The 19,481-nt window shown below is 40.6% G+C and overlaps 2 protein-coding genes across 2 annotated transcripts in view; one reads left to right on the top strand and one right to left on the bottom strand.

Moving 5' to 3' along the window:
• Positions 1-372: 372 nt before the first annotated feature.
• On the bottom strand, positions 373-7,706 carry ZFAND1 (zinc finger AN1-type containing 1). The gene is made up of 8 exons (XM_058176479.1): positions 7,589-7,706; positions 6,051-6,093; positions 5,765-5,804; positions 3,722-3,849; positions 3,546-3,637; positions 2,609-2,730; positions 2,182-2,337; positions 373-2,099 (listed from the first exon to the last, which is right to left on the bottom strand). The coding sequence occupies exons 1-8, from the start codon at positions 7,641-7,643 to the stop codon at positions 1,935-1,937; spliced, it is 801 nt and encodes a 266-aa protein (XP_058032462.1). The 5' UTR covers positions 7,644-7,706; the 3' UTR covers positions 373-1,934.
• Positions 7,707-9,530: 1,824 nt separating this feature from the next.
• CHMP4C (charged multivesicular body protein 4C) overlaps positions 9,531-19,481 on the top strand; it is a 28,066-nt gene continuing 18,115 nt past the window's right edge. Inside the window, exon 1 of the mRNA XM_058176481.1 lies at positions 9,531-10,088. Within this exon, the coding sequence (XP_058032464.1) occupies positions 9,884-10,088 (205 nt within the window). The 5' untranslated portion in view covers positions 9,531-9,883. The remainder of the gene's footprint in view (positions 10,089-19,481) is intronic.

Genomic DNA, 19,481 nt, shown 5'->3' with positions numbered 1-19,481 from the left:
GTGCCAAGAATCGTGCTTTCATTGGTTGCCGAGAGTTCGGATGTTCGTGGGGGCGCGGCGAAATTCCACGGCGCTTTCCCGGGAAAAGGAACCTTTCTTCCTACGCGTATTTAACCTGGGGCTCGGCGTACCTGAACAAAATTCGGGCATGTTTATGTTTCGAATTCGCACGTGCATATCAGCCTGAATCGGGCATAGCAACTAGGCGAATAGATCATTGCTTGCAAATACGAAGGGAAAAATAAAAGCAGTTATGATACAGAGGTCTGTGTTTTTTTAAAAAAAATCAATTTGCGCTGAGTGTAGAATAGAATAGAATTTTTTATTGGCCAAGTGTGATTGGACACACAAGGAATTTGTCTTGGTGCATATGCTCTCAGTGTACATAAAAGATACGTTCATCAAGGTACAACATTACCTTGTATTAAGGAATGGAGATAAATGGCGGTGAAAAGGAGAGAACGGTATTCTTTGATTGCAAAAAATATTTCATTTAAGATGTTACAACAAAATAGTATTGGGCATTGTCTCGCCTTAAAAAAGGGCTTCTGGACACACTTGCCATGATTTCCTTCCCCAGTCTTATATTACTTTCATAAATATAAAACCCAAAGTAGTTAACTTTTCTTATCAATGTATTTCAACACGGTGTCTTTCCAAATTGCCCACAAGCAATTAGTATTTTAATGTTTAAAAGATACTTTGAACATGCAGGTATATGTCCCACGCTGGATATTGTCATTCATTGGTTTTCCTTCTTTGAGAAACATTGAAATGTTTATATTGTGTATTAGATTAGCCAAATGTACTAATCTACAATATCGCCTATCACCAAATCAAATTCCAAATCGCCTTTTTCATAAAGAGAAATATATTGGAATATTGTAACATGATATATAATTTATAAAATACACATTATAATTTATAAGAAAAAAAATGGCTTGGTTGTTACAGGTTTTTGTATGACCACACACAGCTTCTCACACAAATATTTCTGCTTCTGTAGCTGATAGAGTTGCAAATTGACAGTAATGGTGTCACTTTCTCCAGTAGGGCACTTATCTGACAATATTAATTACATTACTTCAAATATTTTTGACAAATAAAAGTCAGGGTTGAAAAAGATTAAATCGTTCATAGTTGATACAACTGTAAGACACGTCATAATGTTCTATTGACATTTGAACCATTTAATTGATCCCAAATCCAGCTAACATCAAAATTAAATATGCAAGTGAACTGTAAATACAGTATGGTTTTCAAAATAAATATTAAAATTCCAAAAGAGCATCTATGAATAGTTGGATCATAGGAGTAGAATGAGCAATGCTTATTGAAATAATCATTTTAACCAAAACTATCATGTACGGTATTTCCATTCTTGCTGGAGATATTTTAGTCCCTATCATTATTTGATAAAAAACATTTATTTAAACTATTTATATAGTGGACCATCTTTCACGCAACTCTGAGTGGTGCCTAAAATCTCTTTTTCAGGACCATTAGTAGCAAAAGACAAAATTTTGTGAAATAAAATAGAATAATCTTCCATTATGTTTAATAAACCAACTCTATTTTTGGATTTTATTTCAACTTCATTTATTTTAATTGGTTCAGAAAATAGCAGGCAAATAACACAATCACCTGCTGTACTTGAATACTAAGTTTATAATAACCCACATGTATTAAGCACCACAGGTAGACTTTTCAGTTGAGTATGTCAATCTGAACTCAATTTTCGGTATATGGGATGACATGTATGACAAATGTATTTGCCCACTTGGGAAAACAAAAGACTAAATACAGATTTCTTTTTAAATTGAATTCCCATTTCTTAGGAAAAATCACTCTTGTACCATAGAGCTAGCAAAACAGAAAGTCTTCTCATGTTCAATGTGATACAATAAATACAAAAACAGTATTTTCCATAATTACTATAGATAAGAATCTGTATCTGCTAAAAGTTCAATGTCATCAAGATATTCCAGGATCACATTTCCCCCATTATATAGCGGCGATTCTTTAGAGTTTATCCACGATTCTACTGTGTGATCCAAAGGCAGGGCTTCTCCAGATGCTGTGTGGCAAAGTCTTAATTTCTGAAAATTGGAAGGGGAGGAAGTTAATCACTCTTAAATCCAAATTTTGGGAATTCCCACAATATTGCTTCAATTGATTTACCTTGGCTGTGGTTTTGTTGTTGTCATTTTTAAGGCTTGCTAAGCGGGCTGCAGAATCTATCGCTTTGCCAATGCTCCATTTGCTGCAAAAGTACATGGGTATACTTTTATTCTTGCTTCCTTTGGGTAAAAATACTTGGAAATAGATTCTGTTTGTCTATAAGAGAAAAAAAAAACAAGGTGCAATGTTAAAATAGTTCCTAGTTGCACATTCCATTTACTTTATTGTTTTAAAAGGACCTTTTGCATTTCTCCATCAGTGCATACATTTCTCACCCCGAAACTATAATTTTAAGACAAATTCCACCTTCGTCCTTCACTTCAGCAAATCTACATATAAGCAACAGTGCCCCTTACGACCCTTGAAACAAATTTGTGGGATTAGAAAAAAAAATGCTGTATTTGTCTAATCCATAAGCATGATTTACCTGCGGTACAGACTTCTCCCCACATGCATGCATTTTTAGTTTCATCAGGGCCACTTTCGCAGCTGTTTCGGGGTTCTTGGCTCCTCTGCATTTTTTAATTGCTGTGGCTTCTTTTTTAGAATCTAAAAATATACAGACATTCACTGGGTTGAATTACCTATCCCTCTTTTTTTCTAAATGCTGAGCGCAGTTATCTTGGAAAAACGTGCTGCCTCTCCCCGCTTGTGTGTTTAAGATGCTGTCTCTTCCCTGAACTTTAAATACTGACAGTTCCCAATATTCAACATGTCTGACTGAGAAATAACAGCAGTGAAATCTAAAGGAAGAGATGCTTAGTATGAGAAAAGAAGCTTTATGGTACCATATAATTATTTTAATATAAAACACTGTGGAACAGCAGTATTGTTATTGAAAAAGGCTTTGAGTTATACTTCGATCTATTCTTGCAGATTTCAATATGTAGCAAAGACAGGGAGCATGATGTTCATGGACGCTCAAATTCCCAGAGGTGATCTGTCTTGCTGCATGCCAGGCTCAACAATCCATGTGTTTCTTTTCATTTTTAAAGTTTTTTAAGTAAGTGGGAAATTGCCATGCTGCAGAACAAATTTCAGCCTCCAATGTCATCCTTGTTTATATTGTAAATACTATATGGGGATTATAACTCTGGGTATACGTTGGAAAAAAGTAAACACTGGAGTATGAAGTATAGAGTACTGCTTTGTTACTGTATGCCATTCAGTTCAGAAGAAAGACTTCAAATTCTCATTATAATCAACCGAGCTTAGAGGGTACAGCTTAATCTCTGCAATTCTTTCAAAGCAGGATTTATTCAATTTAAGTGCATGGATCACTGGATACGTGCTCTATTCTAACATGGTGTTCTGAACACTCTATTAGAGGAAACAATATTTTTAAAAAATCCTTCTGCACTTACCTACAATATCTTTAATCAGTTGCCGAGTGACAGTCATACGAGCCTGAGGGATTTCCAGTTTCTCACACTCATGGTCTGACTGATGACGGTGCCTGGAAATAAGAGATTGCCAAATATTCACTATGTACTTTACAGAACAATAGGATAACATTTGTTACATCATTGCCTTTGCTCACCTTAAGCAAAATTGTTTTTCACAATAAGCACATAAGACGGGTACAAGTTCTCTTCCATCACAATCTTTATACATGCATGGAAATGATTTGTGAGAATCCAATTTCATATTTTTGTTTTTTAGATTTGCCTAAGTGAATAAAAAAAATACAATTTAAAATCTTATTTCAAAAATCAAATTATATATTGAAATTATTAAAGTTCATAGTTTAAGGTAAATGTACACTGTTTAAACTATCTGGTGGTGACAACCTGAGAGGAAGTAGCTAGTTCAAATGGGCCGCGGTGTGGCTCAGGCTGTAAGAAGCCTGTTATTAAACACAACTGCCTGCAATTACTGCAGGTTCTAGTCCCACCAGGCCCAAGGTTGACTCAGCCTTCCATCCTTTATAAGGTAGGTAAAATGAGGACCCAGATTGTTGGAGGGGCAATAAGTTGACTTTGTATATAAATATACAAATAGGATGAGACTATTGCCTTACACAATGTAAGCCGCCCTGAGTCTTCGGAGAAGGGCGGGATATAAATGTAAAAAAAAAAAAATTAGGTATAATGCCAAACTATAAGAGTTAATCCTTTGCTTAGATGCTCCTTCTCTCCATGTGAACTCCTAGATATATAAGAGCCAACAAAATAATTTGCAGACTGTCCTACAAACCTGGAGTACAACTTGACTTAACAGCTCTTTCCAGGGTAGACACAAGCCATAACTAGACTACATAGCAAAACAGATCTCTTGCTACATAGCAAAACCATCTTTTGCAAATCCTGGTAGCACAGTGATTAGAATGCAGTACAGCAAGCACACTGCCACAGCCTGAAGTTCGATCCTGACGGGGCTCAAGATGGATTCATTCTTCCAAGGTTGGTAAAATGAGGACCTAGACCAGTGATGGCAAACCTTTGCACGGAAACATTGCGCGTGGACGTGGTGCACGCACATGTGCGCTCGTCGGCCCACGCTCTGAAAAAACCAAACTTCCGGGTTCTGGCATGCATGCGCACCCGACAATCAGCTGGCCAGCGCACATGTGCATGCTGGTTTTCTGCACTGCCGCATGCGCAGACAGCTGATCGCACGCACATGCACGCCAGAAACCTGGAAGACAAACAGGCAAGGCCGCGCGTGTCGGGCAGCATGGCTTCATGTGGCACTTTGGGCACAAATGCCATAGGTTCGCCATCATGGACCTAGACTGTTGGAGGCAATATGCTGACTCTGTAAACTGTTCAGAGGTGCTGTAAAACACTATGGATTGATACATAAATCTGCTGCTGTTACTGTTGTTTACCTGAAGTCTTTGGTTTTACCCTCTTACTTTTTGGAGCAATTCCCTGACTTTGGCAATTGGTCTCCCTATGGTGCTCTGTCTATCCAAATTGTTAGCTAGAACTCCCTCAACTGGTCAACAGGAAAGTATAAAAGAAGCCAGCTAATAGTCAACCGCCAACCTATTTGTTCTTCCCAAAGATAGGCTTAGTCACAGAGCATCAGAAAAATAGCAATAGCACTTAGACTTATATACCACTTTACAGTGCTTTACACCCCTCTCTAAGTGGTTTATAGAGTCAGCATATTGCCCACAACAATTTGGGTCCTCATTTTACCCACCACATAAGGATGGAAGGCTGAGTCAACCTTGAGTCTGGTGAGATTTGAACTGCCAAATTTCAGGCAGCTGGCAATCAGCAGAAGTAGCCTGCAGTACTGCACTCTAACCACTGCACCACTCAATATTTTGAGGCTTAGCTGAAAACTGTTTTCAACTTCTGCAATGAAAGAAAAAATTTTTTTCTTTCATTGCAAACAAACTGTGTTCACAATCAGTCTAATTCACAATAAGGTCCTCACTTGGACAGCCCTTCTAAACTATATAATCTAAAAGAGAGCCTTTTTTGTAAGCATAATTTGGCAATAAGACAACCTGGATAAGAAAGTTTTGCTTGCAAAAATATTCCAAACAAATGTAAAGAATATAAATTTCTCTTATTAGGTAAAATGTTGATCAATGTAACTTGCAACAAATTATGAATTATTAGCTTACCTCAGAACAACCATGAGCAGACAGACTTCTGTGCTGAATGCTTAAAAAAGTTTTACAGAAACAAAAAAAGCCATCAATATGTGTAATACAGGATTTTATGAAAAAGAGTGACTTTGTCTTAACCTCAGCTTAAAATGAAACAGTAGCATGTAATATTTACTACTTAAAATGTATTCTTTTCTTTCTCATTTCATATTATTTTCTCTATCATTCTTTATAATTCTGTCCCAAATCTCTAAAAATAGTCTATATTGCTAGACTATACCTTAATAATTAATATAATTACCAGAAAACTCCTGAGCAGCCATCACAGACAAAAGGGAGGAAATCTAATATAAAAGAAATATTGTAATTATATTTATACTTTGATAGGTAAAATTGTCATACTGATAAAAGGTAAATTGGAAGATCTATTCTATATGAACATATTACTAGCCGATTTGTATGCTAAATGGAATAAAGTTGAGGCCAAACTGCAGAATTAACTAGTATTCTTAGACACGTTGTTTTTAATTTGTTGGATTTAAAGAGGTTTCAGTCATAAATTCTGAGCAGTATACCAGCATTTGTAAATCAAATTGAAAAAATTTCAGTAATAAAATAGAAAAAAATGTAATAGAATATAATACAATGACATGTATGAAATACAATTTACTAATTTAACTGCAGTGGATTGTGATTTTGTCTTTAGAACTTTCAATAACAAAAAAATGAAAGGTAGGTGGTGTTTCTATATTGCATGGTTTAATAAGAGTCATGGTAAGAAAACAATTTCTCTGACTTTTTGTTTCCTAATTTTATCTTTTTACAGTTACAGCAATATAATTTTTCAATAGCTGTATAATCCCTGTGTTGAATTCTCACAGGGTTGTAGTTGTTGTGGGGAGCGTTGTATAACTTTCTTGAAGAACATGCGGGTTAAGATACCAAGAGAATTTTCAATAATATAAAAGTGCATATTGAAACAAAACAACACTAAACAAATACTAACACTAACAAATAATACTAATGAACAATACATGATGATAAATGTAACCTAAGTTTGGAACGTTTTGCAGAAAGGCAGTATTACAACGCCAAATATACAAGTGTGAATAAAAAATCTTCTCTTTTTCTCCAATTTTCATAAAACCTCTGGCCCACAAGTGCTTTGTTCGTGAATGACTGGGCTGATTTTCAATAGATCAGTTATCGTTAGCAATAGGTAGAAAAAATGGATTTTTGACACCTCCTAAATTAAGCTAGAGATGGAAGCAAAGTGAAATTTTAATCGTAGACTGGTGAGCACATCTCTGCTAAAAAGGCCTCCTTTGGGACTACTAAAGATAGGCAGATTTCACTTTGTACTTAATTCTTCTTTCTTAAGGAGTTTTTAAAACATTAAATATAAAAGAGATCAAGTCATACAACGTGTGGTCGCTCCTGTAAGTTAAAATTTTTTTTTGCTTTTTATTACATTCATAACCACAAACCCTATTCAGCTGCATCTAACCAGCAGGCAGGCAGGCAGATTCATAGAAAGAACCCTCGGCATTCACCCTCCTCTTTTCGATCACCTATTCTTGCCTGCAGCCCTGCACCCTGGTTTGCATTCGAATACCTCTCGTGGGAAAGGCAGAAACAGCAAGCCAAGTGTGGGAATCGTTTGACGCTGAAATTCCCACGGTGACAACCAGCCAATTCAGAGGCACAAATGTTTCGCGGTAAAAATTGCAAGCCGTCGAAATACTTATGTGCGTCCGACTCCCTCCCCAAGCTGCTCCCTGGCCGATCACTCTTTACAGACCGTCTCCTAACCTGAACCTCCCAACAAAATGCTCTTACCGAGCTGTTTACACTCTTCAACCCCACAATGCTGCCCGATTTCCAATTCCGCCATGTTTCCCAACAGCGCATGTGCGCGGCGCCACCTTCTTCCGGGTATACTTGAGGACTTTATCCCACACCTTTTTCCTTCTTCCTTCCCCATTGCTTGAAACCTAATAGAAGGCGGGCATGCCCCTGGCGTCAACAGAGGGGTGGAGCTTGTGCGGTGACAATAATCCATGGAATTATCCCAGCAACAACAGCGAACTGATTTTGTGTTTGTTTCTGGAGAGTTTTCGGCTTCCCATTCTAGACTTCAGTTTAGGATTTCTTAGAAGTCTCTCGTTCTGACAAACTATGAAATGAACTTGTGATGCAACAGGAATCCATTGCCCTACGGATTGTTTCTATTTTGTGAGCTAAAAAATTAAAATTTAATAGACATTCAGAAACCCTTAGAAGTGCATGTTTTTGTTTCTTCTGTTAATAAGCAGACAACTGCCTTGGTAACATCATATTCCAGACTGGGAATCGGGAGAAATTGGGATTGTGGTTGATCACAATTTAATATCAATATAATAATCAGCAAAGTCTGGCTGCCTTGACAAAATGTAGTTTGTAAAAAGTGGGAAGAGTTCTACTACATTATGTACTAGTCAATTTTCAGCTCAACACAATATTGCATTCTATATATACCATATTTTTTAGAAAGAGTTACAGAAGTTACTGAAATAAGTAGAAAGGCGCAAAAGTAGAGGATCGGTGGACTAGAAAGTGATATAAAACTGGATACATTTTAGAACCTGTAGTCTTTGAAAATAATTTAGAAAAAATGTTCATTTTTCTTGTTCAGCTCTCTATTTTGCATTAAAGGAGCCTAAACATATGTTGCTGCTTTGAAGAACTGCATTATGACCCAACTCCTTCAAGTGGCACTTTAAAGCAGTGTAATGTCATTGAAATACATTCCTCTGTTTTAATGTCCAGGAGAGGTAATATCTAATGAAAACTATAGAACACATTTTCCAAAGTGTGTACAGAACATCAGAAGCTGTTTTTCATTATTGTAAAACATATAATATGGAATAATAGATTAAACTTATAGGAACATTCCAGTTGAGTATTAGAGAGACAAAAATAACTTCGGTAATTGTGACAGCAGAAAAATACCCTTGGTAATTGTGAGTTCCCTTTTGTGCATGTATTCAAACAGAAGCTGGACAGCCATCTGTCTGGAATGATTCAGTTTGAATTCTTAAAATGTCTTCCACTGCTACACTTCTTATAAAATGTTATAATTTTTTTTGCATTTTAAAACACATTACTTCAAAGAGTCTTTCATGGACTTTGCTATGTATTAGACAATGTTAAAGTGTGTAGTAGTTTTTGCACAAGCGATTCAACATGGCTACCTGTGTGGGATCTACAGAGACTATATTACCAGTCTACTGATGAAGAAAGTTATACCCATTATAAATCTTTAACTTTTCAGTTAGCATTTCAAGGAAGACTGAGGTTAATGCTTTAACCTCTTTTATCCCAATGGCAATCAGGTTTTACTTTTAGTTACAATGTGTGTTGGACTTTTACCCCATGTTCAATGTTTCAAAGTAAAAATGAAGCAATAATGGAGTTTGAAACATGACTGTAATTGCTGGGAATCACAGCAAAGACTTAGATTTAGAATAACTCTATTATATAGTCACTTTGAATGTACACTAATCGGCATACATTAAAATGAAATTTCATTGCACACAGCTCTCAAGGGTCACCACCTCCAATATACACTACTACAAACTCTCTAAGTATTGCTTAACTCTGGAATAACATGTTTCTCCTCCTAGGCTGAAAATACATTACTATTTATGCAAACTTCAGGAACGGGAGTTTGGTTACAGCTCGGGACGGCATGTTCCAGTGGGGGGAGCAAGTCCAATTTTTTTCACTTTTCAAAGTCACCATTTCTCCTTTTTAACTGGGCGCGCTGCTTCCTTCCCGAGCAAGGGTTTCCGCGGTTGCGGACGCCGCTGGAGAAAGGGTGAGCCACATCCCCGCTGGCAGCACCTGTCGCAGGTGCGCGTGGGTCACGTGGCTCTGCCGTCGGTCTTCGGGAGCCGCGCCAGCTTCCTTCCTTTCAGGCGGTTCTCCGCTTGCGTGACCGGACCGGATTAGGGAATGCGGATAGAGTTGGCCGTCGCTCGTTAGTTCTCGGGGAAAACAAAACAAACCAAAAAAGAAAAAGAAAAACCCTGAAGGAGGGAGAGGTATTCAGGCCGCCTTCCATTAAGACGGTGGCGATTCGGCGGAGCGAAGATGAGCAAGATCCAGAAGTTTTTCAAGGGCGGCGGCGGGTCTGGCTACTCCAAGGGCAAGGGGAAAGGAGGCCCCACCCCGCAAGAGGCTTTAGCGCGGTTGCGGGAGACGGAAGAAATGCTGACCAAAAAGCAGGAATACCTGGAAGCCAGGGTCGCCAAGGAATTGGCCCTGGCTAAGAAATACGGCACCCGAGACAAGCGAGGTGGGTTTTCTCGAGGAAGCAGGCCTTAATCTGGCAAATCAAGGTGATAAAAGAGTACATCGCTGAGACGGATGGGCTTTAGGAAACGAGGCCCCTGAGCGTGAGCAGAGTACAAAGCTTCATCGGATCAATTTATCGTTCGAACTCTTGGTTTGAGAGAGTTGTCCACGACTTTGAAAATTATCGTTATTGAGTTGGTATGGGGAAGGGCAGAAAGTGACTTCGTATTGCAAAATCTTGCCTCGAGAGTCGTTTCCTTAACTAGGCGAGAGACTTTTAACTTTTTACTATTTGGTTCAGTGGTTTCTTTTTATACACTTTAGAAGTTGGTCACTGTCGTTTTAAATTCTGGCACTTGAATGGCATTGCTTGTATTTTGTTTTAAAATTTGGCTGCAGTTGTTGAAAGATATTTGTGTCACAGCAAGAATTGTCTTTGTTGTTCACATGACTGAACAAAGTTATAATTTGAGTGCTGGAGTTGGTTGTTTTTGTGTCAGTGAGTCCGAATTTGGCTATTGCTATATTTGAAGCTCACCCTCCCTTTTGACAATCATAATGTGTGGCTCTACCCAGGAGGAAAATGCTTTCTTTCCTTGTATAACATTCCTTGTATAATGTTTCCTTTCTTGTTTTCACATCTCATAGGGGATATCAGCCTAAGTGAAATACATTTAAACGCTGAGCTTAAAAGTCATGTGTGCCCTCTTATATTTTAAGACCCATTGTTGTGCTTAATTCTAAAGGTAATCATCCCTTCATTAAAAGATATTTGCTTTCAGATGGGTTTCAGTGGATGCCACTTTCAAATGCTACCCTGAGGGCTTTATTGTCAGAAATCCTTCCTTTGTTGTTCCCCCATAAATTTATTTCCCAGGAATAGAAACTTCTGCAAGCTTTCCCCTGAGCAATTTTGAATGCTTCTACCGGTATCTCTTTCCAGATTGATTTGTATCTGAACTTAATACCTGCTAGGAAGTTTTGATTGTGGATGGTTGAATAAGTTGACTTAAGCAATTACCGTAATATAACTCCTCTCTGTTTAATGGTATTCAGAATGAGGTCTTGCTTTGTGAATAAAGCTTTTAAGGTTATCTACCAATTACCACATCTAAGTTTGTTTTGATCTTGTTTAGGGCATTGCTAATGCTGCCTTTGTTAAGGATCCTTATGTAAGGATAGTTGTGCCTTAACTAAATTGATTATGTGCCATTGAGTTGTTTTTGACTCCTGGTGTCGACATAGATATATTTCCAACTCATGATCTGTCCTTAACTGGCCTTTCAGGTATTCCAACATTCTTTCTAAATAACATTTATTCATGGTATAAACAAAGTGGAAGTAATAGAACACCAAGATTTTCAGGATTCAGGTGTGAAATTTTACATGCATGCTTAACATGTCACTTGTGTGAGAATTAAATAATGTAGGTAAGTAATTTATATACAATTATACAATTATATCAGTAAATAAATATATCATGACCACCTCCCTTTTTCTGTTTCAAATCACTGGAGTTAAATAACTCCCTTCAAGACAAGGCATCTGTGGGAGTTGGGTATATCAAAAAAGTCAAAATAGCAGTTGCCATCACAAGATTGAAACGGTGTATTTTGTACATGTGATGAATGTAAAAAAATGCATGTGTAATATATAGAAAAAGGAGTGAGGCTTTATTTGCATACCTCCCATTCTACCGTATATGGATTTATTTTTGACCCCTGCTGCTTTCATCAATTTTCTTTTAAAATAAAGAGTTGCAAAGCCTAACATTTAAAAAAAACTTGAAGATAATGTTGAAATTGGGGAAAAAAGCACTGATTTAATGCGGGTATGATTAAGGATGATGTTGGATTGTCTCACTCATGGGCTGATGGCAAAGTCATTGGGGCAGGAAAGAAAAAAAATCATCAGGGTATATTAATATTGTGGTTAGGTGCAGTTAGGAAAAAACATGAAATAGTTATGTTTTGAAATAAGTCATTGTTTTTACATCATGCTACTAAAGTAGTCGTGTAAGGGTGCAATATTATGGTTCCCAGGGCAGTATGGGGATGCTGCAGTGATCATAAGGATGAAAAATGGTCATTTCACTGATGTTGTAAGTTCAAACAGTCATTAAACAAATGGTTGTAAGTGTACAGTTTTTAATTAAAAATAGATTTATTTAGCTTCTCGTTAAAGTGGAATCAATGCTTTTGTTATATTGAAGGTAGCTAGCAGAGCATTGTCGCAAGCCATTTTTATAATATACAATTATATAAATTTAGAACACACTTCCTGAAACTATTTTTATTGGCTAGCAAGAATGGATCTGCAAGCATAGAAAAAGCAGCTGTAGAGTTCTAATTTTAGATTACATTTCAACCCAACTGAAAGCAGAAACTATGTGACACTGTATATTACAAAATGGTAATCAATTTAATTTTAACATGCAGGTTTGGTTGGTTTTTAACTGTACACTGCCCAGAGTCATTCAGACAGAAAGATAGATGGTACCTGCATCGACAAATAAAATAAATTGATTGTTTGTCTTCCAAGAATAGAGGGAATAGAGGGAAAATAGAGGGAATAGTGGGAAGTCTGAGATGTTCCTCATACAGCTCGTGGTGGTAATTCAGAAAGGCCTGGCTTTAAAAACTTTAAAGAGAATCTTCTGGGATTGGGCAGGGCAAGAGAGCAAAGTCTTGGATTCAAGACTTCCCAGTTTCCTTCATTCCTTTTGAGTGATTTGGGGTGATTGTTTTTTTGAGCTCTAAAACCCACTTCAATCAAGATAACCAAAATCTAAGCATATGGTTTCCTGCCATATAAGATGAGAAAACCATAATAAAGCTACAGCAGGATTTTTAAAAAAAAGAAAGGTAGGAAAAGTATGCAGAACATTGTTTCTTTCAGACATCTTTACCAGCATTGGCCTTGTTAGCTGTGTGTGTAACAAAATAATGTATCTGTGTATGTGTTTTTCAGTTATCACTTTGTGTTATGTCTATATGCATTTCTGTGTATGTATATAGTGGAAAACGATGGGTGCACTACATATAAACTTCACTGGGTCACATGCTGTGGTGGGATTCAAATAATTTAACAATTGGTTCACTGCCCTAATGACCAGCTGGGTAGGTGTGGCTTGGTGATCATGTGACCATGTGAATGTGGCCAACTCAACATCACTCACGGCGATGGGCGCTTTGCCTTAGCTGTTACAATGTAATAAGGGTTAACCAGAGAGGCAGTTTCTGTAAGCAGGACAATAAAGGTTAGGCTAGAAATAACACCAGAATGTTTCCTTCCTGCCTTCCTTACAGGATTAGCTCTGTAAAGTGGAAAAAAACAGGAGATTTCTTCCAACAACCGGTTCTCTGAACTGCTTAGAAAGTTAGCAACCGGTTGTTCTAAATAGGTGCGAACTGACTGAATCCCACCACTGGCTACATGACCTGGAGGGAAGAATGGGGAAGGCTTAGAATGATGCAGGGACCATCTTTCTGAGTCACAGCCCAATTGTGTCTCCTATAGGAAAATTTTTCAGGATTATTTTGTCTTTTTCCAAAGCCCAATGTTTTGCTGATTTTCTCTCCACATGAAATTTGGTTCCATTCTGTTCAGTTCTAAATATGGTGCAGACAGAGTCCCAACTCCCATAACTTATTTCCAGCTTTACTTGGAACAGCTTACATGTTCAACCTTACCTTTAATATCATCAAACATCCACATCTCCTCCTATCCCAGGTCTTTGTGAAAGACTCAATAGGCGGACAAAAATGTCAAATCCAATCTGAACATCTGATTGACTGTGCAGTGAACCATAATAACAATAATGGATAGTCCCATCAACCTTTGCAGGTTGATATTGACCACTTTGGAAAATCCTGCCCTAAATAATGGATAATATAACATAAGGCAGAACAAGAAGCAATGGAGAGAAGCAACCTAGAACTAAGGAGGAATTTCCTGATAGTGAGAACAATTAACCAGTGGAATGGCTTGTTTCCAGAAGTTGTGGGTGCTCTATTACTGGAGATTTTAAAGAAAAGATTGAACAAGCATTGTCTGAATGGTATAGGGCAGGGATGTCAAACTCGCGTCATCACAGCAGTGTCACGTAACATATCAGGACTCCCCCCCCTTTGCTAAACTGGGTGTGACCATGGCCAGTGCGTGACCCATCCGGCCCGTGGGCTGCGAGTTTGACAGCCCTGGTATTCAGTCTCCTGCTTGAGCAGGGGGTTGTACTTGAAGACCTCCAAGCTTCCTTCCAACTCTTATTCTGTTACATATCCAGCTGCATTTCTGATACAGCAGATTCTTGTAGTTATAATAAGAATCCTAATGGAAGCTTGAGAATTATTAGTTGAAACAATTGGTTGTAAAATTTGATTAAGAAGATAATGATTCTGTTTATATTTGCTCCTCACTGTTTGACTATTGCTTTACTATAGCTAAGTTCACACTTTGTGTTACTTCATGAACCATAGTTTTAAAACCATAGTATCTGTGTTAAACAGGTCCCGGATCTGTCACTTATTTAATGTAATAGTGAACATTAAATAGTGAACAGACATTGATTACAACCCCAAGAAAATTTTAAATGTTTGAGAAAGTGCTGCAGTTTGAAGACAAGATTGTTATTATTACTGGTAGATTATGTTATAATTACAAAGGAAAGGCTGAGTGGGTAAACATAGATCCAAGAAAAACAATATTTACTTGTGTGAATGTATTTATATGTACAAACTATATTAAAAACTGTATTGGTACAGTACTTTTTGCTTCAACCATAAACCAAGAAGAGAATATACTTTGTGGGCCATGAAAAGGACACTAAATCTCCCAGGTTTTTGTTCAGTTTTGTTTATGTTTTTCTTTTTGGGAAATAGATAAAGGAAATCTAGCATTGTATGCAAGTTGTGGATAGGGAAGTTACTGGTTTCTGATATAAAGGGGCCAGAAAAAGCATACAATGTGACATTATTCTGGGAAGCATGAAAACTAACCACCCTTAATTCCATTTCATAGTTGCCACACAAATAGCATAATATTTTGGATTCTGTAAATTTTGCCCCAACAGCATTTGTATAATATTCCTGCAGTTACTATTTCAGTGATTATTGAATATGTTGCTCCATATACTGTAACTACAGTGATGCTAGGGTAGCTTTGTTACAGCATTTGGTGAAGGTGATTGTAATGCTCATTCATAATTCCAATTATTTGGAATTACCTAGATGTGTCTCTGTGTTACGTGAGCATTCTTAAACGAGAGTGGTATAGCATGAGATAAATATGTGGAAAATGAAATATAGCATCTTAAGTCTCAGACAGATCAAGGGCAAAATAATCATGCTCTCCCCAACATTTCACTTCATTCTATGTATGTATTTTTCGTTTTTCTTTTCTGTCTATTGAAACTAACGCATCAGTGAACAGAAGAATGCGGGAAAACCCAAAATGTAGGTAGTCCTTGAATTACAACCACAGTTTGGATTGGAACTTCCATCACTAAGCCAATGCTACGATAAAGCAAGATATTAAACGACTGCATCATTTAACAATTTCAGCAATCCTTATTGCCCTTTTAAGCTAGATTTGTGAGTTATTAAGTAAGTAAGTAAGTAGGTAAGTAACTACCTACTTTAATCAAGCCATTCCAGCCCTGAGCCTTAGTAAGGTAAAGGACTGAGTCCAAATCCTGCACTGCACCTAACTCCCTCCATTTTTGCCCTTTGCAAGCCTACACCTTTGCCCTAGGATGCCACAACACCCCAGCCCAGTCTCAGCCACAATTGCTGTTGCCAACCTGCAATCTGAGAATCCTGACCCCACATTCATACAAAAAGTTAAATTTCCATTTGTGTCAAACACACAGAGGTTGTGAGTGAAATGGACAGAGCCTTAATATATCTTGACAACACTCCATACTTCCAAAGATTTGAATATCTAAAGAGAATTTAGATGCTTTTGAAATCCAGGAAAATGTGCTCTTATAGGATAATTATTGTGTTTCTCCTGAATACTATCAACAAATTTGTCCCAAAGAGGTATAGTAAATTGCTTTTGGTAAATTCAGGAAAATGCTCCGGTGGCAAGATAGCTATGAGTGAATGTATTGCAAACCCCTTGATGATTATTAGCATCCAAGTGTATGATGACACTGCTGTGACTTGTTACTATTGAAGTTGAGTAACAAGAGAGGAGTTTCAAGTTACTATCTGTTCCTATCTGTGAGGGTGGTTCTATTGACACGGTAAGTGGGAGAGGCAGGCATGGCGGAAGCGAGGGGTCATATCAAGTTCCGGGAGCGCGTGCTCGATGTTTGAAAGCGATCACGCGCTCCGACCCCTTGGACTTTTCCCGTTCCCCGGATGGTCAGGATCCTCAGAGCTCGGGCCTTCGGTTGATGTTGTGCAATGCCCGGTCCGTGGTGAACAAAGCCCCCCTTGTCTGTGATCTTATACAGGGGGGTTCCGCGGACCTTATGGGCATTACGGAGACCTGGTTGGGCACTGAAGGGGGCGTGCCCCTTATTGAGATGTGCCCACCGGGTTTCCGTGCGTTCCATCAGCCGAGGGCCCAGGGTAGGGGTGGGGGGGTGGCGGTTGTGATTAGAGAGAGTCTAGAGCCGAGGGAGACCACTGTACCTCAGATTGCCGGGTGCGAATCCCTCTTTGTGAGATGGGGTCGTAGGTGTCAGATGGGTTTGCTGATCACGTACCTGGCTCCTTGCTGCGTGACAGCCGCCCTGCCCGAGCTTCTGGAGATGCTGGCTGGGTGGTAGTTGAGACCCCCAGACTTTTAGTCATGGGGGACTTTAACTTGCCATCTTCCGGCTCGTCATCGACGGCAGCTCGGGAGTTCATGGCTTCCATGACGGCCTTGGACCTGACTCAAGTAGTTGATGGCCCTACTCACATTGGGGGTGGCACTCTGGATTTGATTTTTCTCTCTAGTCAGTGGTTGAGAGATCTGGACTTAAAGGAAATAGTCATTGAACCTTTGTCATGGTCAGATCACTCTTCTTCGCCTGGACTTTCTGACCGCCATTCACCACCGCAGGGAGGCGGAGCCGATCGTTGGTTCCGCCCAGGCGCCTGATGGACCCGGATGGGTTCCGGACGGAGCTTGGGCCATTTCCTGAGGGTCTGGCTCACGGCTCGGCTGAGGAACTTGTTGCGGCCTGGGAACGGGCGGCGGCGGGGGCCTTAGACCGGGTCGTGCCTTTGCGGCCTCTGACCCGGCGCAGGTCCCAACCGCCCTTGGTTCTCCGAGGAGCTGAGAGGATGAAACGCCGGAGAAGACGCCTAGAGAGTTCCTGGAGGTCTAGCCGCTCGAAGCTGATCGACACTAGTGAAGTCCTATACTAGGACTTACCTAGTGGCATTGAGGAAGCGAGGCGTAGCTACGCCTCCCTCATTGCATCGGCAGATAACCGCCCAGCCGCCCTGTTTGGGTGACTCGCTCCCTCCTACACCAGGGGAGCGGACGACCCGCTGCAGGGTCGTGCTGAGGAGTTTAACGGTTATCTATACGATAAAATCGTTCAGCTTCGGGATGGTCTGGACCAAGATTGCGGTGATGCGGGTGAGATGCTCGAGGGCGGTCTTGGTGACATTGTTTGGGATGAGTTTGACCCTGTGGCTCCCGAGGACATGGACAGGTTGTTGGGTAGGTTGAATGCCACCACGTGTTTACTGGACCCGTGCCTCTCTTGGCTGGTGCTGGCCACCCGAGAGGTGACACGAGGCTGGCTCCAGGCGATTACGACCGCTTCTTTGGTGGAGGGTGTCTTCCCGCCTGCCTTGAAAGAGGCGGTGGTGAGGCCCCTCCTTAAGAAGCCGTCCCTGGACCCGGCTGTTTTAGGTAATTATCGTCCGGTCTCCAACCCTCGCTTCGCGGCGAAGGTTGTAGAGAGTATGGTGGCATATCAATTTCCCTTGCACCTGGATGAAACTGTCTATCTAGACCCGTTCCAGTCCGGTTTTCGGCCCGGCTACAGCACGGAGACGGCTTTGGTCGCGTTGGTGGATGATCTCTGGAGGGCCAGGGATAGGGGTTGCTCCTCTGCCCTGGTCCTATTAGACCTCTCAGCGGCTTTCGATACCATCGACCATGGTATCCTGCTGCGCCGGTTGGAGGGATTGGGAGTGGGAGGCACCGTTTATCGGTGGTTCTCCTCCTATCTCTCCGACCGGTCGCAGTCGGTGTTGACGGGGGGGCAGAGGTCGGCCCCGAGGCGCCTCACTTGTGGGGTGCCGCAGGGGTCGATCCTCTCGCCCCTCCTGTTCAACATCTACATGAAGCCGCTGGGTGAGATCATCAGTGGTTTCGGTGTGAAGTACCAGCTGTATGCGGATGACACCCAGCTGTACTTTTCTACACCGGACCACCCCAACGAAGCTTTCGAAGTGCTGTCCCGGTGCCTGGAGGCCGTACGGGTCTGGATGGGGAGAAATAGGCTCAAGCTCAATCCCTCCAAGACAGAGTGGCTGTGGATGCCGGCATCCCGGTACAGTCAGCTAAATCCGCGGCTGACCATCGGTGGCGAGTCATTGGCCCCGATGGAAAGGGTCCGCAACTTAGGCGTCCTCCTGGATGAACGGCTGTCTCTAGAAGATCATTTGACGGCCGTCTCCAGGGGAGCGTTCTACCAGGTTCGCCTGGTACGCCAGTTGCGCCCCTTTCTGGACCGGGATGCCCTATGCACGGTCACTCACGCACTCGTGACGTCGCGCCTGGATTACTGCAATGCTCTCTACATGGGGCTCCCCTTGAAGGGCATCCGGAGGCTGCAGTTAGTCCAGAATGCGGCTGCGCGGGTGATAGATGGAGCCCCCCGTGGCTCCCGTATAACACCCATCCTGCGCAGGCTGCACTGGCTACCTGTGGCTTTCCGGGTGCGCTTCAAGGTGTTGGTGACCACCTTTAAAGCGCTCCATGGCATTGGGCCGGGTTACTTACGGGACCGCCTACTGCTACCGAATATCTCTCACCGACCCGTGCGCTCTCACAGAGAGGGTCTCCTCAGGGTGCCGTCAGCGCGGCAATGTCGTCTGGCGACGCCCAGGGGAAGGGCCTTCTCTGTGGGGGCCCCCACCCTCTGGAATGAACTACCCCCCGGTCTTCGTCCGCTTTCGGACCTCCGGACCTTCCGCCGCGGGCTTAAAACACATTTATTTAATTGTGCAGGGCTGAGCTAAATTTTAAATTTTAAATTACTGGTTTTTAAATTGGCTTTTATTTTATATTTTTAATTTTAAATTAATAGGCGTTTAGAATAAGTTTTTTAACTGTTTTTATATTTCTTACATTGTATTTATGTGTTTTAAATGCCTGTACACCGCCCTGAGTCCTTCGGGAGATAGGGCGGTATATAAATTTGATAAATAAATAAATA

This window comes from Ahaetulla prasina, chromosome 3, assembly GCF_028640845.1.
Source record: "Ahaetulla prasina isolate Xishuangbanna chromosome 3, ASM2864084v1, whole genome shotgun sequence".
Classification (NCBI taxonomy): Eukaryota; Metazoa; Chordata; class Lepidosauria; order Squamata; family Colubridae; genus Ahaetulla; species Ahaetulla prasina.
Note: the sequence above shows the minus strand (reverse complement) of the source record. Positions and strands in the feature narration are given on the sequence as shown.